Genomic DNA, 24876 nt, shown 5'->3' with positions numbered 1-24876 from the left:
TCTTTTTTCATAGTTTAAAGATCACAGTTTAGAAGGACACCTTTGGGGGAAAAACTGATCTGAGGTCCATAACATTAGGGGACTAGACCCTACCAGGGGTAATTTCGTAGAAAAAGAGGTGCAGGAGCTCATTGGCATAACTCATTAGCATAACATTTGCATATGCCACACCCCCTGACGTCACCGGAAGTGTGTTAGAAGGCAACACCCACCACTCAGGCTCCACTGAACTGTTTTGGATTGCTAGCTGTTGGGGGGGGGAACACACAGATCTGCTCTCTCAGAGGAGGGAGAGCTTATACCTGAATAAACCTTGGTCTTAAAGGTGCCAGTGGACTAACCCTCCCACCCTGTCATCAGCAGAGGTTGCAGCTGGTTGCCTTTGGGGCCAGGTAGGAACACACCAAAAACAGAGAATGATCCTTCCAACCCAGCCTGTTTAGGACTTCACCTATATCCCCCCAATCCACCTTCCACCTGTTTCCCCCCCCCCATCCACCTTCCACCAATTTTATATTAAAGTCAACTGATGACCTGGGCCATTCAGTCACACCACCTTGCTTGGCTCAAACACAAACACAGGAAGGCACAGAACAAAAGTGTGAGTCCAGTGGCACCTTTAAGTTTAATTCTGGGAACAAGCTTTCTGGTGCATGCCACAGGTATGCAGTTATCTCCAGTTCCGATTCGGTTTAGATCTGGATTATTATTTAGCCAAGTGGCAATTGCAAAACAGCTGTTTAAGCTCTGAACAAGGAAAGTAAAGATACTTTCCCCTCTCTCCTTAAGTTCTTATTTCCATAACTAGAAACAGGACAAAAATCACTTTCTGCTGCTTAACAGCAGTAGAGAAGTAAAGGCGAGCCTTCCGGCTACAGGAATCTTGTTTCTTTTTAAAAGGGGGGGGGGGGTTGAGATGGGTAGTGATGATAGAAAGTGCCATCAAGACTCAGCCAAATTATGGTGAACCCATCATGGGGTTTGCGAGGCAAAAGACGTTCAGAGGTGGTTTGCCATTGCCTGCTTCTGTATAAGGACTCTGGGCTTCCTTGGTGGTCTCCCATCCGAACACAAACCAGGGCCAACAGTACTTAGCTTCTGAGATCTGACAAGCTCAGGCTAGCCTGGGCCATTCAGGTCAGGCACTGTGCCTTTAAATGTGCTCTATCCAGCAGCCATTCAACAGATGCAGCTTTGGAAACACAGATAACCTTTTGAATGGGGGCAAAACAGCAGACATGCAAAACCTTCATTGTCTTTATAAAGGGGTGTGTGACTCCCTCCTAGCTTTTAAACTGTTGTGACTTTTCCGCCTTCCCATTTTAAGGAAGAGAAGGGCTAAGGGCGCCTCCTGTTTAAATACAAGCCATCTCTTACATTTAAAAAAATAATAAAAATACATCCCTCCTCCTGGGAATTTGAGGTAAATCAACCTGCTATGTTGTCCTCAGAACAAGCCTGCAAGGTAGGTCAGAACAAGAGTGGCTAGCTCAAGATAACAAGGATAACAAGCACACAAAAGCTTGAACCCAGAATAACACTTTGCTGGTCTTAAAGGTGCCCAGGGACTCAAACTCTGTTTTTCAAGATAACCAAGTTAACTTCATGCCATGGCTGAGAAGAAATCTGAGTCCAGTTCTCCCCAGTTGCTCTAACCACTGAACCACATGCCCTGGAAAGAGCTGAGCTGCTTCTCTAGCCCAGCGTGATCCTGTCTCCAACAGGGGCTGGCCTGGCCTCTCTGGGCAGCAAGCCCTGGCAGGCACCACCGCCCCTAGTTTGAACATCTGGGATCTGGCATTCAAAGGCACACCTTGCCTCCGACCAGCCTGTTCATGAGCCCCACTTTGCGGCTCTTAATGAGCACGATCTGTGACGTGTCATACTCAAAGAGGAAGCTGTACAAGGCCCCGCAGCAGCCCCCGGTCACCACCATGGCTTCCCCTGCCAGTGGTGGTGGTGGTCCGGAGGCTCCCTCCTCCTCGCCCAGGAAAAAGAGGCCGGAGTCAGCAGCGAGCAAGACGCTCTGAACAAGGAAAGTAAAGATACTTTCTCCTCACAAGGGGAGTTTTAAAGGGGGCGGGTCCAGAGCCTTCAGCGCTGCTTCCTCACAAGCGCCTCCTGCCCTCTGGGAAGCCACTTCACCCAGGGATGGGACACGCCTGGCGGGGGGAGAGGGAGAGGCACGCCTCCCGGCCAGTTCCTCCAACTTTCCCTTTCTCTGGCTGTCGTCATTGCAATGCAATGCAATGCTGAGTTTTAAAGGGGGAAACAGAACAAAGTTTGAGTCCAGGGGCACCTTTGCTGCAGTCCCTGGACTCCTTACTGGGGGAGTGTCGCTCAGGTGAGCTCCGAGAGGAAATGAGGCCTGGACCCTAACAAAGGCAAGAAAGAAGACAACGGATACAGTGGAGTTAGGGATACTGGTTGAATGCATGTCGTAGTCATACATTTGCTCCTTATCAGCTGCAGCATGATTGGCTGCTGCTGATGCATAAGTTCAAGGGGCTGTTTTAGCTTCTGATGTATCACCACTGAATGTGGTGTTGAGTTACCAAACTGTCCCTTGCATGTGATCCCCAGTACCAAGAGAATACCACAAAACTAAAACACCTGGAAAATAGGCATCATAGGACTGCTATTCAGAGGGTTTCAGTTATTCAGGGTTCTAATCAGCTTTAAACTATTTATTTAGGTACTCCTACACCACTTTTCTCCCCAATGGGGAGACGAAGGACTTACATCATCATTCTCCTCTTCTCCATTTTATCCTCACAATGACAACCCCTTAAGGCAGATTAGGCTGAAAGAGAGTGACTGGCCCAATGTCACCCAGCAAGTTTCTGTGTTAGAGTGGAGATTCAGCACTAACCACTATTCCATGCTAGCTCTTAACAACATACCATGGATCCAAACTATATCTTTAATTAGCAGAAGGCTGCAGCAGGAGGAGAGAGGCAGAAAAGTTCCATTCCTTTGATGGAAGAGCCTTCCATTAATGGAAACTGAACTTTGGGTCCAACCCTATTCTTTGTTGTGGGATGGGCTGTTAAATTGCCAGATGTTTTTTAGCAACCAAAGCATGGAAGAACATACCTCTTCCACAAGCCAGCCAACTAACCTGAGTCACTCACTTTGTTCTTTTATGATTCTGTTCCTCATAAGTTAGAACAAAAGAGAGAGAGATAGTGATTTCTTCTTGCAGAGGTGTTCCTTATCTATGTAAAACAAAAAACAACCAGAGAGCTGGATTTAAGTGGTGGCATCTCGCCTTTGGAATGTCTTCCCCCATGAGGCTTACTTGGCACCTATCCTGCTTTCCTTTAGGCGCCATTTCTTTTTTATTCAGGCTTTTAACTAATGTGGTCCGCTTCTGGCCCAAGGATCATTTTATCTACATCATTTTAGGATGATCAGTGTGTATTTTATGCTGTTACACCCCAGCTTATTTTAATGGCATTGGCTTGTTTTTAATGGTTTTGTTGTTTTAGTTGAAATCTACTTGAGGGGAAAAGTTGTATTCTCAAAATATATCGCATTTTACTTCATACTGCACTTATGATGGGGAATTATCTGACACTGATATTAGCGTGAAGGCTCAGAGTGTTCAGTCATTTGTGAAGCAAAGGAATGTGGGCAACCGGCTTTTCTGAGAGAAATGAACAGGGAAGAGGCCTTAGAAGATACAGAAGCTAAAGGACAGAAAACCTAGAAGGGTCAAGACTGAAAATCAGAGACCTGTGGGGAAGCAAATGGGTAATGGAAAGGTAGAGCTGGAGTAGAAAAAATGGAACAGGATTATAAGTACCTATAGGCCTAGTGACAAGCACACTGCTGGTGAAAAGCAAGACGGAACATGGAGAAGGCAGCCAAAGAGCTGCCAGATGCCACTTCTAGGAGAATTCTGCCACTTGTACCTTCTGTCATTGCAGCATCATGATCCGGCACTGGGAGCAAAGAAATAGTGAGGGTGGGAGTGTAGGGAATGGATTTTGCTTATTATTTTTATTTCAGATATTCAGTTGCACATTTCTAGTTAAATTCTGCTTGTGAACTGTATAGTTGCACAATGCTGGGCCGAGCGCCATCAACGATACTCTCTTGTATGTGGAATGGCCAGTCCTGAGCAGAGAGGAGTTCCTTCTTTATATCCTGCACATTCAGACACACGGACCGCTGCAGTGTCAGACAAGCTCTTCTATCAACAGTTTAGACATAAAGGTAGGACCATTATCAAAACACATGTCTTAAAATGCCAGTCACTATATCCCTTTATGATGTTACTCCAGAAGGAGTTGCAAACAATTTCCATCTAAGGGCCAAAACATATAAAGTCTGCTCCACAAGGTAAGTTATTTATGGCCAGTTACTTAGGATATAGTTCCAATGATTAATCAATGCTAGCAGAACCTCTCATTTTTTCCTGTTTGCGACTGCACATCGTGAAATGCTGAAACTGCATGGGAAGCTGCTTTGTATGCACCTCCTGCCGCATGGGGCGACTTCCACCAGGTTGTGTTTCAAGTGACCACTCATGCAGTTGCTTGTATGACTGAACAACATCTCAACGGAATAGCAGGAACAGCTTTTTTATAAGATTGACAGCATTTTCTCATATGCACATTTCCTAGTTTTTCTCGAAGAAAATTCTTTCCTCTTCCTTTCCTCTGTTAGAACAATGAGCTCTGCTGGTTGTACCAAATGACACCTGAGGATTTTGTCTGCATGGTGGAGGAGAGGCCATGCAGTTTCTCACCCTCCTCCATCACTTGTATAGGGTATGTTGTACTCTGGATATCCTGTACACAGATCCAACCTTCCTTCGTAAAAATGGAGGGAGAAATCACACACTCAAAGCCCAATGGCATTTAGGTCTACCTGGAAAGTACCTACATGCATATGTGCGCCCTGTCATGTGGAAATAATCCTTGGAGGGTGAGTGTGTGAACTGGCACTATGCAGTGACAGTAAAAAGTTCCCTGTTGAATTTTTTCTTGAAATCCACATCTAGAAGGCATTAGAATTAATGCTGTCCTTTTAGCAAAATGTTGCCCAAGTAACGAAAAGGAGGCATTTAAATTTATTTTGTCATTTGAACAGTTCCAGATGAAAAAGAAGTGCTGTGGCTCAGGAATAAAGCTGATCCCAAAATAGATATTCAGCATATGTGGGACAGAGTTGTACTGTCCCTGAAGGAACAAGCTCACAGTTTGGAAATGCTCTTAAATGATTCATTGACCACGTGACAAAGGTAGCCAGGAGTGTCTTTTTCAAACTCAGGCTGGTTCACCAGCTGTGACCTCTCTGGAAAAGGCAGACTTGGCCAGAGTCCCATAGGTTTTGGTAATATCCAGATTGGAGTATTGTAATGTGTTGTATGCACAGCTGCCTTTGAAGATGGTTCATAAGCTTCAACTAGTTCAGAATGCAACAGCCAAGGTACTTGCTGCAAAAAGTCCTGTCTTGTGCCAATTACATTGGCTGCCAGTGTGCTTCTGGGCTCAATAAAAAGTGCCGGTGGTGGTCTTTAAGGCGGAGATACTAACTCCATGGCTTATGGGGAGCCACATTCGCAATTACCATCAATGAAAAGAGCCATGTTAACTGCTGTATGCCACCTGCACCACCCTAAGCATACATACAACAGCTCACAAGGCGGCGTGGCCATTTTACTTACTTGGACATTTCCCAGTGAACTTCTGCTCTAGAGGGCCACTGGTGGCCAGGGGCAAGCATGACCAAGCTCTAGGAACTCTTCCAGAATGTCAGAGGCCACAGCACAAACCCCTCATCAGTAATGGTGACTGATGTCAGTTCACCAGTTGTCTGTTCTCACAGTGCCGCCAGTTTTCAGGAGGAAGCCACCAGTGAGACAGTACCCACTGTTTGTACCACTGAGCTGAGTGACCTCTGCTGCCATGGCTTGTAGCACCACAAGGGCTACTCAGCTTAGCATGCTCCAGGGCCGTGTTTACTTCTCACTCTACTCTTGAGTCAGCCTTTGCATTTCCACAGCCATGATGTAATCACTGTACACAAACTGTGTCATGTTTAAAAAATAAAGCCATCTCACTGTGCTCCATTCCTGGCAGTCACCCAGATGCTGTGATGACAGTGCAGAGGCTCCAAATGGGGGTAATCAGGGAGGACAGGCCCTTTACTTCCATCCTTGGCACGAGGCCTGCACCTCAGGGATACTCTCAGATTACCTGTCGTCCAGTTTGTCTGGTGGTGGCAGTTTCATGGTGGGAACCATCTACCAATCACAAGCCCCACAGGGAAGTGGCCTTGCCCATTTTCCTAAAACATGGGCAGATACCACATTGGGAAACAGTGCTCAGAAATGCCACAAGTAGCATGTCACAGAGCCACACGTGGCTTCTGGGCCACTGAGTGTGTATCGCTGCTTTAAGGTCTTAAATTTATTGATTGATTTAGTGAGTTAGTTCAATTGTACCCCAACTTTCTCCCCAATGGGGACCCAAAGCAGCTTGTATGGCTTTGTTCTCAGAACAACCCTGTGAGGTCGGTATGTGACTGGCCCTGAGACCCCTAGCAAACTTTCATGGCAGAGTGGGGATTTGAACTTGGGCCTCCCACATAATAGTCCAACACTGTAAACACTAAATGGCTTGGGCCCAAGGTGGATCACCTCCACCCATATTACCAGGTCATGCTCTGAGGTTGGTTGAGGAAGCCTTACTAAAGGAACCTTCACTGGAGAAGTCTGATTGGTGGGATTCTTGCCATGAAGGTATAATTGGCAGTTGTCCCTGCCTATCGGAACTCACTCCCCCCCCACACACTGCAGATGGTTTCTACTTTAGAAGCCCTCCTGCATGAACTAAGAAAGTCTTTATTCTGGGAAGATATTTTTTTAAAAAGCCTGTCCCCAGTGTTTGCAACTGTTTTGTATGGCTTTTGGTACTCTAAGGTGCCTAGAATATTTGGTTTTAAATATAAAGGTGGAAGTAAATAGTCAAATCAATTGAGTTCGGCATTTCTATCCAGCCCTGTTGAAAAGAAGGTTTATCTAGACTTCAGCTATTTCTGGGGCCAACTGGCATGAAACGTTTTTCTTCTGTGTAAGAATGCTTATTGAAAATGCTTGGAATGAAAAACCCACATGGAATTTTCAGGAAGGATCCAGGACCAAGAGCTGGCATGAATTTGGTGTCTGAATAAGATTTTCCATATGTATTCCTTCCTGAAGGGAAAAGAAAGCCTGTACATTGCAATCAACCATAATCACTGAGTAGGAACATTGGATCCAGTTCACTGATTGGTGCTCATCCAGTCTCATCTTTAAAACCTCCCAGAAAAAAAGACGTGCTCATTTCTCTTGGGCAAATTATTCTGTTGTTCAACCTGTTTTTTCACGTCTAGTCTAATTGTGACTTTTAGCACTTTAACTCATTGCTTCTTATCATTGCCCCTCTTTTCTTTAAAACAAATTATCCTTTTTTCTCTCAACAAAACCTGAAGGCCAAACTGCACGTGATGCTGGAGTTCTGTAACTGAGACTCCAGACTTCTCGTATGAACCCAAGAAGCAGCCACAGAAGTGCTGATGTGGAGAAGAGGAGCTGACTAGGGATGTGCATTCTTCTGGGGGTTGGAGGAGTTTCAAGGACATTGAACCAGGGAGTCCAATTCTACAGGCCCCCAAACAGGTTGCCCCCATCCCCTTCAATGTTCTCTATGGTGGGGAAAAAGTAACTTTTTCCCACCATAGAGAACAATGGAGGGGATGGGGCAACCTGTTTGGGGGCCCGTAGAATTGGACCTCCTGGTCCAATGTTCTTGAAACGTGGTGGGTATCTTGGGGGGAGGCTCCAGCAGATAGCCTGCACGTTTGGAGCCTCTCCCTCAATCCCTCTCCCCTCCAGCCCCCAGAATATACCCTACATTTTTGCCATTGACTTCAATGGTCCATAGGATATAATGGGGCCGAAATTGACATTCAGCTAGCCCAAAGACTCCCAAATAGGCTCATACTAACGAAATTGACATGCGGGAGTCTTTCTGCTGGCTGAAATTGATTCGGCCAATCCAAATCGGGCCGATTTTTTTTTTTTTTTTTTTTGCACACCCCTAGAGCTGACGCTTTTTCTCCCCTACCCATGTTGTACTTGTCTTTTTCCCTACTGGGACTTAAAACAGCCTGGGGGACATTTTCAGAACCACATGGGTGGAAGAGTTACATCATTCCTTCTCCACTGGCAAAGATCCAATCAGTACTCATCCCCCACACCAAGGCTGTTGTGGTGGACCAAATAATATATCTGGAGTTCCATTCAGATATCTAGAACACCATGGATCATTTGCTGTTTTCCTTACTGTCTTTCTTTCATATCCCCTATATGATGTTTCTAAACCTTATTGTTTTCTTAAAAGACCCTTTCAGTTTGGTTGTGGAGTAATACCAGTGCCACTTGTAAAGTCTGAAATTTAATGCTTGTTGTCTTAATCTGTTCAACCCTGTTGGAATATGCAGTCTGATTCCTTTTGTGAGATTTGAAATTAGAAAATAACAATTTTTTTACTTTATTGACATGCTTGCTGGAGTTATAGAAAAAGGGGAAAAAATGAATTGGAGTTCCTTCTTTTATGATTAGTATAAAACAATGTCAACAAAACCAGACATGAGCTCTAAGGTTTCACCTACAAATGTTTTATTTACAGCTATGTATCCAGAGTTGTTTTTCAAATGCAGCAAACCATAACTGGAAGAATTAGTTTTCCAGAAACCCACAAATAGTGATCATACCAAAAGTATTTACCGGTGCCAATAAAATTATTGACTACTAACCACAAGATTTCTGGACCCGTGCTAACGATGGACAGAATCTAGTTCCAAGAGCTTAACTAATACAAAGTACAGTTGCAGAAGTCATTCAGATGACAAGGGGGAAGTGCTGTCTATTCATTTTGTTTGTTTGTTTCACAAGCACAACACCCTGCTGGGCAGTACCTAATCCTCTTCCTTGAAGAAGACTGCCAGGACAGAGCCACTAAATGTGGGGGGGGGGGACTAGCTAATACGATGCCCCCATGATCTCAGTGTATCTGTTAGAACAATTGAGGAAGCTGTTTGCAGCTTACTTTTCTCCCTCTCTTTGTAGTTTACTGTCCCACAGGACACACCGGAACTCGCTGCTTTTTTGCACAACTCCTCTATTCCTCACTATGTCGGGCGGAGGGAAGTCAAAGCAGTAGAGCATCAAACGAACTCTGCAAAAATTCTGGTGAGATGCCTGAAGATTATAGTGCCATTGAAAGCTTGCAGTACAGCCCTATGCATAAAGCTCCACTCTTTTCAGTGGGGTGGATTGGCATAGGATTGTTGCCTAGAGAATTGGAGGAAGGAGGGTGCTTCAGTCCGCTCTTGGCACTGCCAAACACAAGTGCCAGTCACATTGGACTATTATTTTAGAGGTGTGCTTTTTAAAATATTAGTATTCCACAACTCTCTGGACACAGGAACATTTCAAGCTGTTGGAACATTTTATTTATGTGGGTATTTATAGCTGCTTTTCTCCCCAATGTGGACTGAAAGCAGCTTACAGCATCATTCTTCCCTTGTCTATTCCATTCCCAGGTTGACTGCCTCTGAATATGGAGGTTCCCTTTAGTCACCAGGGCTAGTAGCCACTGATGGTCCTACCCACATCAGCACCATTTTCCTTGCCCCAGCCCCAGAACTGCCATTCACCACACCCACGCCACTGGAAGGCTTTAAAAAGTGGTAACTGATATACATTAAGATGTAGCAGTATGTCATTTAGTAGGGATCCAGTCACCTTCCAAGAAGCCATTCTCCAGCCAAAGGGGCATTTTCCCTACTTAAGTGGCTCTTCTGTTGGAGGAAGAGCCACTTAAGCTGACGGAAGGCTCCTTAGGATGGAAAGTCTTCAAACTTTGCTCAGTTGAGTGATAGGGGAGGGGTAGGATCCACCCTACTGGGTTTTTAAAAAAAATAAAAGGCTTTTTGGTGGCACAGGGAAATGGCAGCCAGAGGGGGCTGGAACAAGAAAAGTACAAGGAAGACTGCTATATGGACCCCCTGTTGGCACTGCATTTGCAGTGGCAATGGAAGGAGCGTGGAGAATTATTGGCATATGGACACCAGTGTTTCCACTAAGCTGAGTTAGTGTGAGCTAGCACACCGTTTTTTAGCCTCTGGCTCACACATTTTTGTCCTAACTCAGGAAGGATGGCTCCAGAGGAAACTAATTTATGCAGTAGCCAAATTGCTCGTTCACAACTTTAATGCCAGTAGCTCACAAAGTAGAATTTTTGCTTACAAGACTCCACAGCTTAGAGGGAACATTGATGGTCACAGCCTTGGTTCCTATCAACAGTGTCAAGCTATCATTGATTCTCAGTTCCAGAAGACCACCTTTGGAGATGCTACCATTCAGCCATAAAAATCCACACCAGATTGCTGTCAATCTGCTCTCTTTCTCAAGGACTAATTTCTCATATTGCCAATTCAGATCAAGGAACTGCAAGTGGTTAGCCCAAACAGTAACTCTGTGTGGGATCTGCATTTTATATAATGAACTGAACAAGAACCAGAGCTTTATTCGGTAGTTTTATCCAACCTTATTGTGCTTAGATTTAGTCTGGCAATGTTTCCTTAATGTCTTTCTCTAATCATATTTTTGATGAGGATGAACAGCCAAGATGATTGAGAGAGGGAAAAGAAAACGGCAAGTGCGTCTTTTGTTTTGCACGCTGCTGTTTACATATTTCAGCCTCCCTCCCAGGCATTTCAGTGCTTAGTGCTGGGTGAGGGATTGCCTCGATCTCTTGATTTATGGAATGCCCCATATGTTCAATTCCATTGTGTGCATGAAGTGTTCCTCAACATGAGATGAAGGAATATCCTGCCTTTGAGAGAGCCTTGTGTGCACATGGATTACATACAGCCCATGGCTAGAACTGAAAGAAGCTACTTCTGGCAAGCCCTGGTGGGATTTTTTACTTTTCCATCCTTTGAACAAGCAGTTCAACACCATGCTGCTTGAGTGCACAGAAATAGCACATGGTTCTGACGTTCTGGTTGAGGACCAGTAAGGACAAAAAAGGCAATTTAGGCTGCAAGTTACGGGCATCTGATAAAAATTTGGTTTCTTCATAGGCCTCTGATTATGTTACTTTTGGTGATTATGGATTTAAAATACAGCTTGCCATACTAGCTCCTACAAGACAGAAAAGTAAACAAGTCTGGCTAGATTAAAGACTTGTTCAAATAAGAAAAGATAAACAAATGCATCCTCTAAAATGCATCCCTTCAATAAGTGCTGTGTAATCAAGTTCCCATTGAGGAAGTAGATGAAAGCTGAGAGGATGTAATCTTTAATTCCGTTCTAATGGAGGAATATTCCATGGAGAGTTGTATAATTTTGTGTACAAATGTAATGTTGAACCGCTATTTACAGGTATAAAATTATATGTGTCTAATTATTTTCCTGAGATTGAATTATAGAGAGAGTGTAATTTGACAGAAATTAACATTAGAGCATCAAGTGCTCTGTTAAAGTGGGAGGAGTCTGAACAAAGTAATCTCACTGTTTTGTATTTATTCTCTAGTGTGTATTTGGATTGTTACAACCCACTTCCCCAAATGGCAAAACGTTCCAGGGTCAGTGCTACACAGTTTTAATTTTCTTTGGATAAGAGAGAACTGAGACTTAGGATGTCTGTAGTATTTTCATTATTTGCAAATATGCAGGTAGAACCTAGGAAAAGGCATGGAGGCACTCCTAGACTGCAGCAGACCTGCTACCCCAGGTCAGGTCCCTGGAGACACACTGAGCCATAAGGAGATTTACTTTCACCATCTCAGAACTCTTGTGCTTTCTCTCTCTGCCTTGGTCTGTCACTCCCAAACTGCTAATTTCAGTGTTGTCATGTCCTCCCCACCCCCGGCCCTTCCGCATTCTGATTTTCATCACTTGTGTGTTCCTGATGCTTCAGGGTTTTTTCCCCCAAATGTGTTTTGCTCTTTGTAGTAGTCCCAGAGGGAGCAAAACACATATGCAAAAGGGAGGGGGGGACCCAATGCCATAGGACAAACGAGTGACAAAAATGAGAATGCAGAAGAGTTCTCTCTCTCTCTCTCTCTCACACACACAATGACTCTTCTCCTCAGCTGGGAGCTATCAGGTTCTGATAGATCAATCATTCAAACCCACCAGAGGATTCCCGTCCTATCAGGATTCTCAAGACTTCTGCATAATGTTTTGCAGTTATTGTATGTTTTGGTATGTTATACTTGATCTTAATAAACATTTCAAAATTTTTAAAAAAGGAATGCACCTTATAACAATTAGACCCCATGAATGACACATAAGCCAACTAGTGGGCCATTCATCTAATAAATGAATATTAGATGAATAAATAATAAATGAATATTAGAGACCAGCTGAGCTCTGAGCAGGAAGTACATAAACTATTATATTTAAAACATAAGCAAATTGGGCAAAAAAGAGATTAATTCTCCAACAAGGAAACCTAGATTTTGTCCTTGGGCTATATTACTATTCAGTTAGGTAACTAACTTACAGTGTAATTCTAAGCATTATGTCCTTCAGTGAACGTAAAAAGGGTGTGACTCTGCTTCGGAAGGCACTGTAAATGGGTATTTTCCTTTTTTAGAAAATAAATTCCAAACTTTATCTTCTTTAAAAAATTAATGGCAATAATGTTGGGATTCTAGATGCCATTCTGAAGACTGCCTGCTTAAGAGGTATTATATTGCTACCAAGGGATGATTGAAATATTATATTGTTTCTCATACAGAACTGTACAAATGTGGAGTGCCTAATAATCACCTGTTCAGTAGGACTGTTAGAAAGAGGGAAAAGTGCTGCACTTAAGATACGGTCTCGGTTATGGGCCTCAACATTTCTGAAGGTACGGAAATGCATGCTTAAAACAATACTGGAAAGAACTTTGTATGTGTGTATGTATTGTATTCATTATTTAAATGAAATCTGGATCTTGGTTCTGCAGTATGCGATCATACTGAAAACCCTATCTCGGGTCCAATTCAGGTGAATAACGAGAACTCCCAAAGTTCCATCCCCACGGCACCTTGGCTTGTTCTGTGCTGGAATGGTAGAGTATGGTGAAAAATTCGCATCTGAAGTTTTTAATCTTTACATGTGAAAATGTCCCTTTTTTATATTTAACTTATCAGCATCTTAGGCCACTAAGGATGCTGCAAATCTGCTTGTGAGCCTGTTTGGCAGTCCTAATCAAGCTGATTAAGGATATGTTCGTCTTGCACTAAACAACTCACACAGTTGCTTAACGAGTTTGCACAACTACTCTGTTGCTCAGAAGCCGTTGATTCTCTTCCTGTGCTTCCCATTTAATAGCCTTGGTGTGCTGGGGCAGATATTATCTGGGAGTTGGTTTCTCATCCACCATCCCCAAAAATGGCTATACAGTGAAGCTCTCCAGCTTTGTTGTTTCCCAGTCAAGCTTGGATCCAGTGATTTTTTTTAGAGGGGAGTGGGCTTCTGATCCACCTCCCCAGAAATACAATTGTTGTGTCCATGCAAGGATGAGACGCAATCAGGTCCTTTTCTTCCTACTTGCAATGCAGAGGAGTGGATCGCTTCTCTCCTCCCCCTGGCCTCCCAACAGCTTGGCAGAAAGGGAACAGAAGTGATGTGCTTATCTCTCAGCTTGCAAGGGGTAGATGAAAAATAGATAGCTATTCTCCTGTTGGCATGTGCAAGATATCCTGTTGTTTCTAACCATCTTGCAACTATGACACAGGTCTCTTAGGCGCATGTCCACTGTACCATGTTGGCTTTGAGGAGTGATGCAGGGACAGTGTATTAGTGTACCAGTGCTAGAAAGCAACATCAGGGGAAGGTCTCGACCTTTATGCCCTGTTGTTGCCCCTCCAGAATAACTGGTTGACTGCATGTGTGAGACAGGATGCTGTATTAGATGGACCAGTGGGCTGATCCAGCAGGGGTCTTCTTATGTTAAGTCGTACAGGCATCTCCAGTAACATCACCACTCCTGAGCTATGTGGCCCTCATTTCTTTTGCAGTAGACCACGTACTTCATGGATCACATCAGCTGAAAGTGTGTATTTGATTCTCTTCTACTAGTCTCTTCTTTTTACACAAATTTATTAGAGTGGACCGGAAATAATTTTTAAAAATCTCAAATAACACCCTTTTGTAATCCATTATGTAGTCCAATGTGACAAAGTACAAAATAATGGAACAGTTTCTCCTCCCAGATATGAAAGTGTAATCCTGATGAGTATTTAATCCATTGTGATTTATTTTAGGAATACATAACATATGTTTCCCTTCAAAGAATGAATAAATCACTTTTCTTTGCATTTATATACAATGACTTTCTAACTATGCAATGTTAAAATGACGTATTCTGATCATTCTGTCTCATAGCAGATTGTGGTCTGTCGCCTAAAAACCTACCACTTTATCACAAGCTGCAGTTATATGGTGATTTAACATATTAGGGTAAACAAGCAGCCTGGGGTCTCTCAGCAAACCAACAAAGATAACAGAAACTGCTAAACCAAGGCCAAGAAGGGACAGAATGGTTTTTGGCTTTACTTCAAAGAGTGAATGCAAATGTGAACATATGTTAAGTTTTGTATTCAGTCTGGCTGAAAATCATTAAGTGCCTAATTCATGCAAGGGAGAAGTAGCTTCATTTGGTTAGGTTACGTTGTATTTTCCAGTACTATACACTTTATTATATGTTTTTGTTAGGCTTCCATCTTTGTTATTTATTACATGCCTGATATGCTTTTTAAAAAATTTTTTTAAAAGAACCTCTGGTCTGAGGACCAAACTATACATCATACACAAACATTCATAATAATGCCTGAAAAAAACAGTAGTTCAAGACTTGTGATGACCCTTACAAATGCACATCTGGAATCCCATGGGGGGGGAAGGAGCTTGTGGAGGATTCGGAATGGAGAAGCCGCAGGCAAGGAGGGGTTATGCATGTCCTCCCCCACTGCCAAAGGGCTTTACTCAAAATCACAATCTCCCAAAGCTGATTTTCTGCTTCCTCAAAAAATGTCAGTTTAGCTTGTGTTATTTATTTATGTAAAACATTTGTATCCCATTTTCTGTACAATTAGGACCTCAACAAACAAGGAGGGTCAATAAGGGAACCCAAATGAAACAGAAAAGTCTTCACATGCTGGCAGAAGACAGTGATCAAGGGGGACAGATGGATCGCCCTGGGGAGTAAATTCCATAATTTGATCATTGTTCCTAACCTGTGGGACTATTTCCCCTCCCGCTTTAAACACAGATAAGCATTGTAACAGCAGCGACATTTACCATGTTTAAGGTTTCCTCTTAACCCAAGATTGCTTATCAAGTTTCAAACCCTGGTTTCAACTTCTGGCTAAATGAGAACCCTGTTCATTATTAACTAATTTTTTTTTTAATTACATGTCCACCTTTCTCCTGACCAACATATGACCCATGGTGGGTAACAATGATGTAAAATACAATGAAATTTTGTATATCAAGAATTAAAAACAATTACAATAAATATAAAATTATAACTATACTAGCACTCCAGTCTAGAAACATAATACCTTTTGCCCAACCTATCACTGACTCAGAAACTCTCCTTCCCTTCCCTTCTCTTAGAAGTTCATTGATTTACAGATATTGAGCAGCAGAAGATACTTGCTGCTGCTGCTTCTTTTGATGCAAGGACTAAAAGGACTGAGCCAAATTTTGCAGTTGCTAGAGTAAACTTAGGATCCTTATCGCTGAGCAAAAGAGCCAGGGTTTCCAGAGTGTAGGGGGATGGTTACTTGCTTGAAGGCTTAATATAGTGGTCCCTTATATTCTCAAAGAACCTGCATTCAAGCAGCATCAAAAGCTCTCCAGGATAGTTCTCTTCTGCAGCTTTGCCAGAAAGCCAGGAGGGCAGAAACTTCCTGTAATGTCTTCTGGGAGACTGGAAGCAACCACTGAAAAAGCCACTTCAGAACCTGCCTCAAACAAAGAAGGTACTGACAATAGAGCTTCCTGGGAAGAATGAAGCTGCCACATAGGAGCATGCCAGGGATATCATGCTTAACATAACTGCTGACAGAATAAACCATGGCTACAGTAAGAGACAGGGATCTGCTCAGTGGGGAGGGAGCACATGATTCCATGTCCCACTCTCAAACTGTTAACCACGGGTTAGATCCACGCGTCATTGGATATTGTGCTGTTGTAATGAGATTCACTTCCTGGCTTTTCCTATCCAGGCAGAAGAAAAATAGTTGGTTTTTCTCTCCCACTTCTCTCTACCTGACCCAAGGTCACCCAGCAGGCTTCATGTGGAGGAGTGAGGAAGCAAACTCAGTTCTCCAGCTTAGAGTCTGCTGCTCTTAACCACGACACCAATCTTGAAAACAGATCAAGCGACAATAAAAGAAAACATGGTACTTCGCAGCTAAAACGGCAGATTAATTTAAAAAAATCAGAGTAAAAATATAGGAGAAAGTTAGATACTCTCTAACAAAACCTTGGGCAAATAAACATGGCCTGGCTCCAAAAGGTTAGGAGGCTATCCACAAGGTAACCCTCTATTTATTTATTTCTACCCTGCTTTTCTTCCCAGTGGAGACACAGAGCAGCTAACAATATCATTCTCCATTGGTTTTATCTCACAACAACTGTCTGAGATAGTTTATGGAGAGAGCATCCCAAGAACAAGTCAGCATCACTGAAAAGGCCTGTCTCTATTTGCTGCCACCACCACCCCATCTCCATAGGTAAGGGCACTCTAAACAAGGCATGGGATTCTGGTACTGGTCTTAAATGGTGGGCAGACTGATACAGAAAAAGTAGTTCTTCAAGGAACTTGATTCCAGTTTTGGGGGAGTTTTGTTGTCATTGCAGAAGCCTAATGAGTAAGACAGTTTGACCTGTAGAGCTTCAGAAAGCCTTAGATATTTGCCTAGAATCCATGTTTAACATATTTCCCCTCACTATTTTACTCCTGCTGTCAGCATGTACAAGGTTTTGAATCTTTGGCTGCACAATGTAAAAGAAATTATATAGGAAGCCAGTAAATATGAAAAACAAAACAATACAATGGCCCACAGACTGGAAACCTTCAATCCACATTCCAATTCCAAAAAAAGGAGATGTCAAAGACTGCAGCAGCTATCAGACAATTGCATTAATTTCTGACACAAGTAATGCTCATAAATCTTATAACAAATACTGTTACCATATATAGAACGAGAAGTGCCAGATGTTCAAGCTGGATTCAGAAAAGGAAGAGGCACTAGCGATCATATAACAAATTTATGCTGATTACTGGAGCATATGAGAGAATTTCAGGGGGAAATCAGCCTGTGTCTCATAGATTCAGCAAAGCTTTTGACTGTATGGATCATAAAAAGATATGGTTGGTTTTAAAAGACTAGAAACCAAGATCAAGATAATTCATAGCATCGTATTCCCATTACTATGTACTGGTGTGAAAGTTGGACTATGAAGAAAGCTGACAGGAAGAAAGTGAATTCATTTGAAATGTTGTATTGGAGGAGGGACAGCCAAAGAGACAAATAAGTGGGTTCTAGATCAAATCAAGCCTGAACTCTTGCTAGAAGCTAAAATGACTAAACTGAGGCTATTGTACTTTGGTCACATTATGAAAAGACAAGAGTCACTGGAAAAGACAATAATGCTAGGAAAAGTTAAAGGCAGCAAGAAAAGAGGAAGACCCAACATGAGATGGATTGACTCAATCAAGGAAGCTGCAGCTCTCAGTTTTCAAGACTTGAACAAGGCTGTTAATAATACGATGTTTTGAAGGTCCTTAATTCATAGGGTCACCATAAGTCAGAAGCAACTTGATGGCACTTAACACAAACACAAATATAGGAAGATTTTTGTTTCTTATTTTGCATTTTGATTTTATTTCCCTCTTTCCTGAATACTTATTTAAATGCTTCCAATATTCACTTAAATGCTGCCAAGCACGTTCTTTAAATAAACACACAATGCATATTGTGACAAATTCATTCTTATGGTACAGTTCATTAGGGAACCCATATATCTCTATCAAGTTGACTCAGATCTCCAGACAATAGATTCTACCTCCCCTTAAAAAACGTATGTGCTCAATAGTCTCAAGACAGGCTTAAATACATCATTAAAAAATCATCTTGCTCAATTATTGCATGACTTCCAAAACCTGCATTTTTAAGGGGCATTTTGTTGTTCAGTTCATAGCAGTTGGATCTCATGCAGAGGAGGAGTGGCAATGAAATCCCATAGTATGCATTTAAATGGTAACAGTTCATTGCTCACTTTCCTCCACCTAAATGTGCCAGACATCAATGGAAATGAGGTGGAAACTCCCCTCCCTGCTTTCTATGAAGCAAGACCAACATTATTACAATAACAACATATTTAGTAGTGTGCTTCAGTTCTGGGAGCCAAGTTCACACTTACCACAAGACCCTCAGTTTGAATAAAAGGATTTTGTCAGTTTCTCCTCTTAGAAAAGAGCTCATGATACCAAGCCTGAAAAGGAAAGCTTATCCTTCAAATGTACCTCAGAAGTAGCAAGATGAAGTGCAATGGTGTTGAGCCCTCTGAGGTGGTAGTCAACACATATTCAAAGGCTGGAACACCATTCGGATTTGATAGGAAACATCAACCCTGAGATATTCTTCTAACAATTCCAACTGGCTTATACTACTTCATTTTCCTTCCTCACATTCCCATCTGCAAGCCAGATGCAGGGGGGGTTTTGTCCTTGCATGCCTTGCTTGGCCTCCATCTTGTATTTTTGGAATGGGTTATTGACTTCTGCTGTTGTGCCTCATTGGGACCAAAGCAGGCACCATCATTCATCAACATGCCTAGTGAGAATTCATTGAAATTGTTTTTTACTACCTAGGTGGGCCAGGAGACGGATGCTCTTTCCAAATTACCTCTGCCTGTGTCTGGATAACATGCAGACAGATACTGTACTCAAGTGTTTGTTGGAAATGCATAAATATGTTGTATCCAGGTGCCCATGTGTTTCACATTTGTTGAAACGAAGGATCTTTTTTTTTTCATCCTTATAGTTGAATATATATAGGGTGTGTTTGTGGGTGGGTGTTTTTGATGTGGCAGTACTACTCTGAGTGATATTTTTATCAGTTCAAGTGTGAGGCATAGAGGTCTCTAGATTCCTTAACCTCTGTAATGTCATCCAGAGGTTTCAGTGCTAAACAGGGACATGTATGTATTATGCTTGTTTTAACTACGTGCTTGCATTAGTAAACAGATCTGGAGGCGCATGATTTCTGCCCATATCATAAAATATTTTTCCAAACCTAATAATCACTGCTATTCCAATAAATGCTATTTAGGAATGAGAGACTTAGACTATTTCCACACAAACGGAAACCTCTGCATCCTTAAATAATGGTAGTTTGTAAAAGTTTCCACACAGCTCTTTGCCTCCCCAGGAGTGGATCTGAGTTTAGTCCCCTGGAACCCCATGTTTTCCAAATCCACCTTTTCCGAGATTTTTCCCCCCTTTGGACCTGAACTTGTAGTTTTCCAGTGAGGAATTCCCAATTTCGAATTTTGTTCCCCACTGCTCTTTTGTGTCATGTGTTCACCTCCTTTCGCCCCCCTCTCAGATTGTCCCCTGAGCAATCCGCTAATTTTTTAAGCATAATGTTGATTGCTTTACGCCACATTTTTTTCATTATAATATAGCAACATTATAACGTTGGGACAAAACAGGCAACGAGGTTTCATGTAGCCTTCTCCATGTAGTTACCCATCCATGAAGTTCCTTTCCTTTCTTTTTCTTTCTTTCTTTCTTTTTTTGGTGGGTAGGTTTTGACATCACATTGTGTTGTTTCTTCATTTCCCCCCCCCTTCTCCTCCCCTATAATTCCCGTTGTGTTTTCTTTTTTTTACGATGTTATGATGTTATAACATTACTACATATGCAAAAAAAGGAGGTTCCATCACTGACTAAGTACATGAGGACACATTTCGTGTGCTTCATAATTATAACACTGTAATTGGTGTATCCAGTTCGACGATTGCCAGCCATTTTCTTAGTTAGTGACTAAGGAGGAGCAGGAGACCTTTGAAATGGTGGCAACCATTCTTTTCCTCACAATACATCCAGCCCTTTTTTTTTACAATGTTATGATATTATAACACTACTGCAGTGCATATACACACAAAAAAGGAGGTTCCATCGCTGACAAAGTACACAACGATACATTTAGCATGCTTCATAAATATTGAATAACACTGTTATCAATTGGTGTATTCAGTTCAATGATTGTGAATGGAATACTATTTTCATTAGGATTTTGTGGGATTCTTCACCAGCCACTTCCTTAATTGGCGACTAAGGAGGAGCAGGGGACCTTTGAAATGGTGGCAACCATGCTGTTTCCCATTATACATCCAGCCCTTTTTAATGCAAAAAAGGAGGTTCCATCGCTGACGAAGTACACGACAACAGATTTAGCGTGCTTCTTAATTATTGCATAACAATGTTATGAATTGGTGTATTCAGTTTGACGACCGCCAGCCGTTTTCTTAGTGGCTTACTAAGGAGGAACCTTTGAAATTGTGGCAACTATGCTGTTCCCTGCAATACATCCAGCCAGGGGTCGTTTCCTAGAAGAAGAGCTAGGGGAACTCATTAGCATAACTCATTAGCATATGCCACACCCCCTGGCATCACCGGAAGTGTGTCATAAGGCCACACCCCCTGACATCACCGGAAGTGTGTCATAAGGCCACACACCCTGCCCCCAACGGTCCCGGCCGCTGCCGCCAGCCTTGCAGCTCCACTGCCGAGCGCCATGAGGGGCCCGGCGGTGGACCTGCAAGGCTGGCGGGAGTGCAAGGAAGTCCCGCGAAGGCCCTCCCTGGCCCCAGGCAGGCAGGGGTGGGGAGAGGCAGGGAGGAAGCAACTTACCCTCCCTCTTCTCCTGCCTCCTCCTGGCTGAATGAGGGCCGGAAGCGGGGCGGCCGGAAGCAGGGGGCGGGGCTTCGTCATGTTCCCCGCCCCCCATACCTCACCCGGGGGAACTGCGATCCCCCACGTTCCCCCCGAAATGACCTCTGCATCCAGCCTTTTTTTACAATGTTACGATGTTATAACATTATTGCACATGCACAAAAAAGAGAGAGAGAAGGTTCCGTTATTGACAAAGTACGTGACAACACGGCAGCACAACCCCTTTTCAAAGGAAGTGGGGGACACATGGGGAGGGTCGGATCTAAATTCAAGAAATAATTCCCTGAAATAAATGCCCTTTTGCAGAAGGGGTGCAGCAAAGCCAAAGCATCAACTGGGGATTCAGCTCACCAGGAAACAGTGGCGAAACAGAGGCCCAGAAAAGGTCTTCGATCTTGTTCTATGATGGGGGAAATATTACACCAGGATAATAAACTGAGGATTCAAGAGTGGAATAAATGGGATGCGGAAGCATAAGGTTAGATCCTGCGGACTTGTTTATTCAATATCCCCTAGTCCCCCTCCATTCTACAGCTCCCATCCCACATGGCTTTTGTATATACAGGTCCTGGGATTCTCAGCACAGCTCTTTTGGATAGTCATAAATGCATCCTGTATCCAGGAGATACAGGAGGATTTCATTTTGGGTTGTTGCTCACTGGGCATGTTATACAAACCACCATAGACCAATTGCTGGGAGGATATTGAAATGATGCATTCTATAGTGTTTTCCCCCTACTATTTCTATTAAGTGAGAGAAATTGAATTCCAGAGTACTTCCTGGAGCTTAAGAAGCAGCTGTGAGGATTCAGTGACCCAAGGCACAGATCAAGATTTAAACAAAAAAAAAACCCTAGCAGACTGTAATCCCCAAGAAATACCCTGCAGCAGGCTTGTTACGAGAAACAGAACATTTCACAAAGGTGACAAGTAGTTTTTATGATTGACGTATTTACTGTAAACGGGCTTGTAAAAAGTTAATGTCCTTTACTGTTCATCCACCAGCCATACTGCATGGGTTATCACTCCAGTCTGAAAATGTCAAATTAATGAGGAGAACAGGATATACTCTACATTCACAATCTCTCTGTATATTGTAGATAGTCTGTTTAGTATCCTGCTTGGATGTGTGCATATAGAGCTGCTTTGGTGGGGGTGCTAAATAGAAGCCACGGGATGATCACTGTTGGGGGGGGGTGAGAAGGGGTATTCATGGCCATGGATCTGTTTGACCTGGCCCCATCTTTCAAAGGAGATGCAAGGCAGCACTGGATGGGGCTGGAAAGGTGACAGCTAATGGGGAGATGCACATAAGCAAAATATGCCCCTTCCAGGCAGGCTTTGATCACCTGGAACCTAGTGTGGAAATTATAACATGAAGCAAGATACAGTCGAGTGTATATTGAAAATTGCATGCACATGATCACAGAGAATATTATCTGTGTATTATACCCTTGTGTGCATACATCCAGTGCCAACAGGATTTTGTGGGGGAGGGAGATAGATTCCATTCCTTTATATGCCTTATTCCTGTTTTCATTTTCTGTAGTAAATTATCATTGAAAATGCAATAATGCAGTCCTGTAGGGAGAGTGACTTAGAAAGAATGCACAAACCCTGAGTACTTCGAGTTATTGCATGCAGCAATTCATACAACAAATATTACTAGTTGTGAAAATATTGGGTGGTATTTGGCTGTTTTTAAAGTGATGCAAGGGAAGTGGGAAATCCTAAATAGGAATGTTTTATCTAACTATCCATCTGTTTAGAAAAAAATATCTTCCAACATGGGATCTAAGAAGAAGAGATTGGATTGATACCCTGCCTTTCACTATCTGAAGGAGTCTCAGAGCAGTTTACAATCTCCTTTCCCTTCCCCTCCCCACAACAGACACCCTGTGAGGTAGGTGGGGCTGAGAGAGCTCTTTCGAGGACTGCTCTTGAGAGAACAGCTCTGAGAGAACTTGTGACTGACCCAAGGTCACCCAGCTGACTCCATGTGGAGGCGTGGGAAATCAAACCCAGTGCTCCCAGACTGCACCAAACTGGCAGCTTAAAATGTTTAATAAAACAATACTTTAAAATCCTGTAAAATGTCAGTATAAAGTAGCAGTTTGACAGGAACCCTATAGGAGGAACACAATAACCTGGTTAAGGATGCATAGTCTGTATCTGAACACATACAGTAGAACAACTTCTCTCTCACTGGCCTCACCCCTGCATACAGGTATCTGCAGAGAACTCTGTGTTGTTTTTTAAAGTGTTCTGATCACATATACAAAGCTTTCATATGAACACTTGTATGTGTAGAGTTCCCTGCATAAATTCACCTCTGTATGTGGATGTCTGGTACAGAACCAGTGGGCATGATCCCACATAAACTTGTATATGGTTAAACACAGCTGAACAGGGCTGTAACGTATCTGTGTGCAAAGTTCATCCCTGCAATGTATTAGCTCTCCTTTTGAGGCGTGGTGTCTCTCAACTTCCTGTTCTGAGAGTTCTAGTAAAATTATTATATAATTAAGCCCAATTTAAAAAATCAAAGAAAAATACACTATTTAAAATATAAAGGAAAACAGAGGCCATATGGCTTCAAAATGGTAGATTATGAAAGAAGACTCCACTATCCTTTGTTTTTTGGACAAGGGAAGTACAGAATATCTAATACAGTGAACATTTAATTCAGTAGCAGCACATATCTGGAAACCTTGAAGACTAACCATAAACTGGATAAGAAATATGTTAAAGAGAAGAAGGTCAAGGTTTTTGCTGAAAAGTAAAGTTCCAAGACAAAGAAAAGTAACTAGCAGAATTCTGTAAAGACCAGTGCTGGGAACCAATTTGTTATGTTTTCTAATGACCTTAAGTAGGGAAGTGGGAGCGTATTGATGACACTTGCTGATAACTCCATGTAGGGGAACAGTATTATTAATATAAATGACAATCACAACATTTTACAGGATGAACTGGGTGACCTGTGAACTCAAGGAACAGAAATGTTACGGTCATCCACTTGGGGACTAACAATAAACATTTTTGCTGTCAACTGGGGATTTATCAGTTGGAAACTGTAGAGAAGGAATAAGAACTAAAGAAGGCATATAACAGAATTGCAAGTGTAGTTCCGATAAGCTCAAGCCTGGGAATTTGGTACACACAGAATACAGAAAACCCCAATTACTATAAAAATCTTCAATCTGGACATTTTTGTTGGATTATCATTTAAACAGAGAGCTCCAGATATGCCTCAGAATTACAAAACTATATATAAGCCATTCAGAAAACTGAAATTTGGCACCTGAAGAGCAAAAATAGTCTTGTTAATGCAGAGGTCAGCAAAAGATACAGTCGTAATATTTACCTGTGAAAGAACAGATTTAAAAGCCCTATTTCCTTCATGTTCTCAGGAGGCTGGAAAACCTTCAGCTATCCCAAGTCTCCACTCCTTTCTCTCATTCCCAAGGGGGTACCAAAAACAAACTGGGAAGTAGCCACCTTCACCAGCAAATCAAAGAGTATCTCCTGCTGGACAGATTTGTTCATCCAGCACTCTATATTTGCAATGTCATTTTGAATCACTGCCTAGTTGCCACATCTCTTGCCTTGCCTTGTACAAGCTAAAGTGGGGCGGGGGGAGGGGGATTGATTGCATCTTTGCAATTTTGAGCTATTTTGCTCAAGGGTTTGCAAGTTTAACCACTGCACCACCCCATTACTGCACTTAAGATATGAAGAACAAATAGGCATGGTGTGTTTACAGAGATCAGACTTAGAGCATTCAAAATGTAAGTGTAATAAACAAAAATAGAAAGAGTATACATGGCCTATTCAAGCATCT

The 24876-nt window shown here is 42.6% G+C and overlaps 1 protein-coding gene across 1 annotated transcript in view; it reads left to right on the top strand.

Annotated features, from left to right (window-relative positions):
• The window catches only part of ITGA8 (integrin subunit alpha 8), a 165125-nt gene that overhangs the window by 112088 nt on the left and 28161 nt on the right, over positions 1–24876 (top strand). Inside the window, exons 25-27 of the mRNA XM_015423753.1 lie at positions 4063–4221; positions 9125–9247; positions 12810–12923. Of these exons, the coding sequence (XP_015279239.1) occupies positions 4063–4221; positions 9125–9247; positions 12810–12923 (396 nt within the window). The remainder of the gene's footprint in view (positions 1–4062; positions 4222–9124; positions 9248–12809; positions 12924–24876) is intronic.

The sequence above is a fragment of the Gekko japonicus genome, unplaced genomic scaffold (genome assembly GCF_001447785.1).
Source record: "Gekko japonicus isolate JY-2015 unplaced genomic scaffold, Gekko_japonicus_V1.1 scaffold94, whole genome shotgun sequence".
Classification (NCBI taxonomy): Eukaryota; Metazoa; Chordata; class Lepidosauria; order Squamata; family Gekkonidae; genus Gekko; species Gekko japonicus.
Note: the sequence above shows the minus strand (reverse complement) of the source record. Positions and strands in the feature narration are given on the sequence as shown.